The sequence below is a fragment of the Pinus tabuliformis genome, chromosome 9 (genome assembly GCF_031772625.1).
Source record: "Pinus tabuliformis cultivar Carrire ecotype Pingquan chromosome 9, CPIR1, whole genome shotgun sequence".
Taxonomy (NCBI): domain Eukaryota; kingdom Viridiplantae; phylum Streptophyta; class Pinopsida; order Pinales; family Pinaceae; genus Pinus; species Pinus tabuliformis.
Genome location: NC_142307.1, coordinates 2,007,725,922 through 2,007,735,612, shown reverse-complemented (window position 1 = coordinate 2,007,735,612; position 9,691 = coordinate 2,007,725,922). Strand labels below are relative to the sequence as shown.

Sequence of the window (9,691 nt, the reverse complement as noted above, 5' to 3'; positions counted from 1 at the left end):
ACTTTGTCATATAAAAAGAGAGCGGCGGCGTACCATGAAGAACCATTAAAAAAAATGAAAAATCTCAATTTTTCACTATTTCTTATCAACCCACAATATCATTCCTAAGTTACATAATATAAGCAATAACACATACATATACTTCCAACTATGATATTTTGACACAATTCCAGCTATTATACGTTACCACAATGCTCTTTCACTATGATGAACAATGCTTTTATAGATGATGGAACATTATCATGAAATGTTCCAACTGCACCGCAAACGACCAAAAAAATGGCATTTGTCTGTAGTGCAATTAGCACTATGTTAATTTCTTAAAAACCGTATCTGCAAAGCAGAATAAGAACATAAATTCAAATAGACCATTGGAGGGTGAATGAGAATCAATCCATCGCAATATAAGCCAATATTCAAATATGCATACTTTAATATCTATCTGGAGTAAGTTACACAGTAAAAAATTCAAAATAAACAAGAAAGCGGGAACACCCTACTGGTACTTCCTGCACCTTCCTAAAAACTAATAGAATCAATTAATATGAGGCATTGATAAAAATATATATATATATTTAGTCACTTCACAATAAGTACTTGCCCTTCACCCCATAGAGTAACCACTTGTCTTTGCAAAGCACCGTATTCTTTTTTGAGTCAAATTCATGGATCTTTGTAATTGCAGAATACCACTTTCTTTGCTTTCAGCTCTTGTGGTGATTTGTACCCTCAACATGTCACGGCCAAGAACTCAATTACAGATTGTCGCGAACTCAATTACAGATTGTTGCCTCATTTAGCATACTAAAGATCAATGCTAGAGATCGACATGAAGATTTCTGGGAGCAATTGCAATGTCAACCAGGCACACAACCTTTGTGCTGCAGAAGAAACCCATATATAGATAATGGAAACCACCATTGTTTCCATTATAAAATCCAAACCATCATCTTCTTCACACCTACTTTTCCTTGCAATTCAGACTACACTGATGACATTGCTACTGGAACTCAAACTACTGCTTTCATTGAGAGATGGTTTTGCCTGAAATGCTGATTGTCTAGAGGGGGGTCTTCCATGTAATTTGAGTGACAGTTCTGAGGGTTTGATTGCAGAAGCCGCTGCAACACCACCGCTGAGGCTTAACTGGGATAACCCTGTGCATTCGTCCATTTTTATTGGAGCAGTTGGCATTACAGCTGTTGGCTTATAAACATTGGAATTTTGTGATATTGTGGGTCTAAAAGTGTGCCATATGGGGAACCCGTATGGTACATAAGGGGTAACAAAACCTGGGAACACTGTCAGATCAGCATCCCCATATGGTACATAAGGGGTAACAAAACCTAGGAACACTGTCAGATCAGCAGAAGCTGTTTCATCAACCTGAGGAAGAAGAGCTTCTACATCTGCAGAATTTGCGGAATTATCACCTGATTCGGCTTCTTCTTGATCAGAGGCCGAATGTGATGACAATACAGGCAAGGCAGGCGAAGGTAATGGACAACTGATAGGTTCAGCAGTGATATCGAACAGGCTAGAACGTCGTTTCCTTCTGGTTAGATTACTCTGCCTAATAAAATACTTTTGTGCATGACTAGCAACCTGAGTAGGAGTTCTTGTCGGCACAAAGTTTCTTGATATACCTCTCCAATCACCCTTTCCAAGCTTTTGAAGGCCAATGAGAAACATGCGGTGTTCCTCTTCAGTCCATGGAACCCCTGAGATCATGATATAGTATAAACATTGAATTCTTTAGTAATCATTAAGCAAGAAATAAACACAAGCAAATTAAACTTTTTATGGCATCAAATTAGAAGGGATTAATGATGTCACACAAGAAAAGAGCAACAAAACTGAAGGGCTAAGAGATTGATTGATTTCAAAGAAATCTAGAAAAATTCACAGCTCAAACTTTTTAAGCTCGCAAGAGAGAAGACAGTGCATGAATTTTGTTCAACTCAGATTATTTGCTGATAATCAAGAAATTCCAGAACAAAAAGCTTTGTTCAAAATCGAAGGAACCCAAATGATCATAACAGAGAAGAAACCTGAATTCTTCTCAAGCCCACTAAACTAAAAGGCTCGACAGTTTGGAATCCAATGTAAATCTTGTACCTTTCTTCCTCTCTCCTCGAGAATTGTTATGAACGAGACCATCGGATACATAACCATCTGCAGAAGCAGCAGCATTAGCAACTGATTCGCAAGGCTCCATAGCTGAAGCTGAGGCCGGGCTGTTATTAGAGGAAGAGGCGTTGTTGGAATAATGCAACAAATTTCCCATACTCACACTCTTGCGTATCGGCCCATCAGTTAGCCGAACTCCAAACAATTTCACACCACGGTTGGGGCATGTTCTGGAATTATGGCCATTGTGCCCACAGTGCGAACACATGTTTACCGGCCTTGGAATTAATTAATCGAAAGCCAAGAGACAGACAAAAAAAACCAGACACAGCCCAATTCGTGAAATTCGGGCCCCTCATGTCTCTCTACTTCGGCTCCAAGCTCGTCTTAGTCATCTCTTCTCCTGATATGGCAAGGGAGTTTATGAAGACTCATGATCTGCTTTTTGCCAGCAGACCTCCATCAATTGCAGGTAATTACTTCTTGTATAATTCTTTGGACGTCGGCTCTGCTCCATATGGCCCTTAATGGAGGCAAATGCCTAGGGTCTGTGTTTTACAAATGCTGAGCTCCAAAAGAGCAATAGAGCAAGCAGCATGAACATCTATATAAGGTATAAATTATAAAAGATAGATCAATTTATCCTTCGCCTCAAATCGTTGTGAACATTAAATAAAAATAAATTTATTCTTCGCCTCAAATAGTTGTGAACATTAAATAAAAATACATTTGATCTGCACACATTCATCTCGCATTCTTCGCTCATAATGCGAAAGTAACTCATTAAATGCCTTAGAATAGCTTCTGCGCATGAGACTGATTCTCGGGTACAATTTATAGGTCAGTGTTTCTGGTTTCTTGTGTAAAACCAAAATGTAAAGTGGGTAGTTATAGGTTGGTTTTTTTTAATAAGTAAAAAAAAAGTAAAGTTGGTAGATAAAAATATAAAATGTGATTAATTTGAAAAACATTAAAATTTTTTTGACAAAGCGGAGATCTTGAAAAAGTGAAGAGAAAACCTAGAAATAATTAATCCCAACAGTGGCTAGAAACAGTGTTGGAAAACACCAGGGTAATTAGCCCATAGGCATCGGTAGACAACTCCCATAATAAGATGGAACTAGCTGGGAATCTGTTGAGCTTTTATTATGAATATGATCATATCTTGGCAGTAACTTCTGTCAGCGCAGAACGCGTCAGGTGAGTCTTCTCATATATTAATTATCCTTCGCCGTATATTAATGGTTACGTTGTAGAAGTGTAAAGGCTCATCGACTTAAAAAAGAAGGCTACCAATTCGCCACTACAAATGGGCCACAGCAACCCCTATTTCAGAGAATTTTTGGGCATATCATAAAAGAATATTAAAAAAGATAAGCCTAGGGCGGTGCTGAAGGGCAGGGTGGAAAGCCCGGGGTAGTGTGATTTTTTGGACTTTCTTATGTCAGATAATTATGTCAGACAATTTTGATGTGCAATCTTGATTTGTCTTATTTAAACTAATTTTTTGACTGTATATATGAATTTATCACTCCGAAAAACTTCTAAGACACTTGCATTGTGCAGCAATTACCCATCAAACTTGTGATTTCAGTAAATTTCTGCCTAAAAAATTAGACTAGAAAAACTTTCCAAAAACACTTCCAAAAAATAACACACAACTCTTATCTTATCATAAATGTCTTTTAAACCAATTTCATATGATCCATATTTCAAAGAGGCATCTAATTTAATTCTATTGCAATTTTTTACTTTATTTTGTGAATAGGAATTAGGTTATATTAAGAAAGTTTTGAGAAAATTTAATTAAATAAAATTTTAAATATATAATAAAAATTGTAAAATAATAGTATTAATTTTTAAAAATGTTTCGTGAACATTGAAATATATAAATATATAAAAATATGAAAAACTAAATTATTAATTTTTTTTTTTTTTTTTAAATATTTAAATTATTATCATTGCATAAAATTAATAATCACTTATATATTAAAATATTTTTTTTGTATTTTAGAGGAAAATTGGAGAGATTTGAATTTTGGATTTCTTAGTTTTTACAGATTTTACATTACTTTGATCACCAATTGAGCTGCAGCGAAACTAATACATACAATTTTAATATTTCTATAAAAGTTAAATGAACTTGAAATATAATGTAATCTCTTTCTAAAGTTTGAAATTAAAGCTAGAAAGAAATTAAAACCAGCTCAAAACATATGTGCTTTATTATATTATTGCAAATAATTTATTTATTATAAATAATTTTATTATTTTTATTGAAAATATTACTCAAAAATAAATATTTAACTACATATAAATCTTATTTAAAATTTTATTTAAATTAAAATAACTTAATACAAATTTAGTAATACTCACTAATACAAATTTAGTAATACTCACCTTATAAGTGTGAATATGAATAAAAATTTAATGTATTTAAGTTCTGTCTACATTTTATAGTTGTAGATATGAAGAACTTTTAGTGTAAATTTATGTTTTCCTTCCATGTAAGACTAAAATAAGTTTAATAAATTAACATCAACTAAGTTTAATAAATTAACATCTTGACAATGACAAGCATCTGCATCAGTGTGTTATTGGTGGGTTGAATTTTATCATATTTTCATGTTAGGAGAGTAATAGTATTTTTTTTTCAATTACAACTAAAATAATTATAATTAAAATGTATAAAGATATTAAAATAATTATAATTAAAATGTATAAAGATATTAAAATTTATATGTACACGATTTAATTTTATAAAGATTATAAAATTTTATATGTTTATTTTGTTACTCATTATATATATATATATATATATATTATTTCTATAAGTATATTTTAAGTAAGATTTTAGGGAGATGTGTAATTTTTTCAATATTCAATTTTAAAATAAAAATAAATTATTTTTTAAATAAAAAACAATACCATCTCCATATATATATATATATATATATAGATATCTATAGATACACACACATATATATATAAAACAATGATTGGTTGACGAGTTGGGTTGTTGATGTTAAGAACATAATAAAATTCAGAATGGTTGGTTAGTTGGTTGTTGGGTTGTTGATGTTAAAAACACTATAAAATTCACTATGGTTGGTTGGTTGGTTGTGATATTAAAACATTATGTTTGGTTGGTTTTTGATGCTACAACCCAGTGTGAAGGAGATGTGGTAAAAATATTTTAGTTTCACTCTAAACCATCATAAAATATTTTGATTGCCATATAAAGTATCATAATTTTATATCAACTCTAGAAAAAGAGAAAATAATTAAAGATTAACATTATATTTAAGTGTGTGGAAGATATATATTTTTTATACTTTTTAAAAATTTCTCAATGTAAAGTTTAAATAAATTATTTAAATAACCATGTTAAGTAATGTATGGTAATTTAATATGAACTTCATATAAATTATTAATTATTTTTATTTTATTTTAATGTTTATCATAATAAAATATTTCAAAACCCAAAAAAAATTAATTAAAGTATAAACATTTATTTTCTTCCTAAAAAAATAGTAAAAGAAAGATGCTAAATTCCTTTATGTTTAATATACAATTAAATATTAATAATAAAAAAATTTCAATGTGGACATAAATAAAATATTTCAATGTGTAGATTAAATAATATTAACGTATATTTAAAAAAATTATGTATATATTATATAAAATAATTGGATAAATGAAAATCTTATGGTTAAAACATTTCAAGTAATCTAATTATTTTATATTTTGTTTGATGTTCAACTATAAAAAATGATGATGGAATTGCAAGTTTACGCAAGAGTTTTTTAAATCAAGTGATCAAGGGCTCAAGAGGATTTTCAAGGAGTTGAATCTATTTATGTATTCAAAAATCTAATTTAAACAATGAAAAATAACACACACATATTTGAATTGGTGGTTAAGATGGATTTATATTGATTAACCATTGATTTATGAAGGGTCCAAAGGGGTGCAAAGTTTTACTCCATAGAATAGGTTTACACCTTAAGAGATTTGATTCCTCTTGGTGGTTAACATGGATCTATGCTGGTATATATTTTATTACTTTCTATTAAGACTAATAAAAGAGGTGTAATTCATTCAATTTTTAACATAAAATTGATATGTGATATTTTAAAAATATTAATAATAATAAAATAGAAAAAAAATTCTCTAAGTGGTATGTGAAATATGTCGAACAAAGGAACATCACATAAGTTTAAATTCTAACAATAATAAAATAATATATTTCAATATTAGAGCGAATTAAAACTAAACTGATATATATTTAAAAATATATTAATAATAAAAACAAGACATTTTCACATTAAAAAATACAATATATAAATAAAATATTTCAATGACCATGTTTAAATGTCAATTATATATATATCTATATATATATATATATAATCTGTTTTTATAACATTTCAAGTAGTGGTACCGTTTTACATTTTGGTCATTTTTAAGATATATATTTTAAATTGATTTTATTTGAAATCTAACAAAGGTTTGTTGTAATTGCAAGGTTAAGTTGTATAGGCCACACAATCCAAGTGCCCAAGAGAATTTTCAAAGTGTTGAATCTATTTATGCGTTTAATTTAAACCATGAAAATTTACACGTGGGTTATATATATTCACAAAAAAACCATTATCTCAAAGTGCAACTTCTGAATTTGAGTAAACCTAATAGATGTTTTCCATGAAAATATTAATTGTATATGTCAATAAAATTACATTATGTGTAAAAAATAGACTTAATTATTTTGAAATAAAATTGATATTTTCGGTTTTAAGTCACATCAATTTAAAAAACATATTTCCAAATTTAATTTAAATCTAATCTTGATTTATGTATTTTTATGCAAAAGTATTAGAAAGTAAGTTATTTTGAACCATTTCTAATTTCTTAATAGATATAGTAATCTTTAGAGAGAGAATATTAAATTTTTTAATGTTTAATGTGTTTAGAAACCTGAATAATTAAGCCACTTAGAATATTTATCGAAGAGACTATTATCGTGTATCCCTTAAATAGTAATATATTTCAATATCATCTAAGCTTCTAAGCTTTTAGGTTTTTGTTTATGCTCGCAGATATTTACTGATGCATATTTCCAATATTTAGAAGCAATCATAGTTATAATGTAGAAAATTTAAAATGTTTTCACAACTTTCATTTTTTTGTGGAAATATCAACCTAGTACAACATGAGTGGACCAGTTGGACGTCATCCACAAAGGGAGACATTAATTTTGTGCATCCATAAGATTGCCTCATCGGTAAATAATTATTATTATTTAAAAAATTGTGGTATATTTTGAAATAAAAGTGATATTTTCTAATATTAAAGCACACCAATTTGAAATCATTATTTTCAAATTTAATTTATATTTAATGTTATGTATTTTTAGTTAAAAGTAAGTTATTTTAGATAATTTGTAATTTTATAGTTGATATGGTAATTTTTTAGATTTACCACTTTGAAGAAAATTAGAAGTGTGATTTTTTTTTGACTTGATTGATTATTAAATATGTTATCTTTATATGAAGGATCAAAGGTTGCTCTCACTCTCATTAGTACTCAGTATTAAAAAATGTAAGTAGATAAATAATAAAAAATGCATTGAAACTCTAGAAATTGTTTTAAAGAGAGGCAAAGTAATTTGTTTTAATTTCGTAATAATTTATTACATAGTATAAATAAATTATTTGCCTCATGCCTAGATTACTGTCACTGCATTTTATTATAAAGTTAAAACATTTGTTTTCAAATAAACATTTATATTTGTATGGTTGAATGTTCTCATCACATTTATAGTTATTAGTTGATTTCAATTGAAATCTAAATCATATGTTGATATTTCTATCTTCCATTGTTTTCTGATAATGATTAGTAATAAGATATTTTAACGAATGTAGAATCTCACACTTCTTCAATGTTGATAACAAATTTGAAGGGTTATTTATAAATCGGTTCAAGATAAATTAGTAGAGATGTATGGGTAGTTGTTTTGCAGACTTGTAAAAATCAGTTGACACATGGCCAATAATTTTGTCACAATGCCATGACTATTTTAGTAAGTTAAAATTACTAAGATATTTTAGTCAGCCTAGAATCTCACACTTCTTCAATGTTGATAACAAATTTGAAGGGTTATCTGCAAACCGGTTCAAGAGAAATTAGTAGAGATGTTGTATGGGTAGTTTCTTGATGAACTTGTAAAAAGCAATTGACACATTGCCAATAATTTTGTCACAATGCCATGCCTATTTTAGTAAGTTAAAAAACATTCACAATTATTTATATGCTTACTTGTAAAGTGCTTTTCTGCCTTTTTAATAGAGTTTTCACTTCCATGTTGAGATCCCTTTTAATATGGTCTTCATAGATTGGATGCTAATTAAGAGAGTATCCTCAAAGTCAACTCCTGAACTCTAGAAGGTAAAACAATTCTTTACCCTAGGAAATGGGTTCCCTTAATTTAGATTAGAGGATAAGGTTAGGAATTTGTTTCTTGAAACCATAATGTAATTGTTGTTTAAAGGATTACTTATAATTAAGATTGTAAGCTAAGAGAACCATAGAAGTGATTTGTAAACTATCGTGGGTATTCCACTGGACATTTCTTTACAACATATCTAATAAAACTATGCTTAATATTTTTTTTTGTAAACTAAGGAGGTACCATTCATTTTCCATTACTTCGAGTTGAAACCATTACATTTTCATGGTGGCCTCAACCTGCCCCGAGGGGAAACCGGGTCTGTTGGCCACCTTAAGTTTTTTACTGCCATCCAGAAACAAAAAATACTAATTCTTCTTGTCCATGCTATGTAAACTATACATTCAAAAAGATTACTATTGTCTCTTGTTTGCATTCTTAACTAAAAATAGAAGCTAGACTAATCAACCATTTTCACAACAAAAAAACTTCAGACAGTCTACATATCTTTCAGCATTAGTCCGCCATGGCTTCCTGCTGCTCCTCTTCCTTCTTTATGCCCGGGTTGGTTTCCTTGATCAGCTGCTGAATCTCCTCCAGTTTTTTATCCTGCATTATCAAAGTGACCTGCATGTTTTGCAATTCTTTCTTCAAGTTTGGGATTCCCTGTGACAGCTCAGCCATCTCCATGGCCACTTGCTCCATCGCCTTCGCCAGCAGCCTTTTCATGACCCAGTAAACATGCAAGGCCTGTTTATACAGAGTCATGCGGCCTCTCGTATTCCCTGGATCCGGGAGGAGGTATTCCCAGTCTTCCATTTCAGACCCTGATTGCCCCTGTGTTGCCTCTTCCTCCAGATGCTGGATTATCCTTCTGATATCTTTATTGGTGTTCTCACAGTAAGCTTCCTCCGCGAACTGAATTCTCTTCTTTAAGGTTCTCCTGTATTTTCTTGCTGATGTGGGTTCATTCTCTGCCCGTCTCCCTGCCGGTCCTCCTCTTCCTCTGCTTCGATGCCCCCGTCCCCGTCCTGCTCTTCCTCTGCTCCTGTAATTTCCCCTGCCTCCCCGACTCTTTGTGCCTGAGGTGCTCCCGAATTCCCCTCTCTCCTC

General features: G+C 30.6%; 1 protein-coding gene across 1 annotated transcript; it reads right to left on the bottom strand.

Moving 5' to 3' along the window:
• Positions 1-978: 978 nt before the first annotated feature.
• Positions 979-2,398, bottom strand: LOC149157114 (transcription factor MYBS3-like). Its single transcript, XM_089444992.1, has 2 exons — positions 2,119-2,398; positions 979-1,721 (listed from the first exon to the last, which is right to left on the bottom strand). The coding sequence occupies exons 1-2, from the start codon at positions 2,396-2,398 to the stop codon at positions 979-981; spliced, it is 1,023 nt and encodes a 340-aa protein (XP_089301118.1).
• Between the last annotated feature and the right edge of the window lie 7,293 nt (positions 2,399-9,691).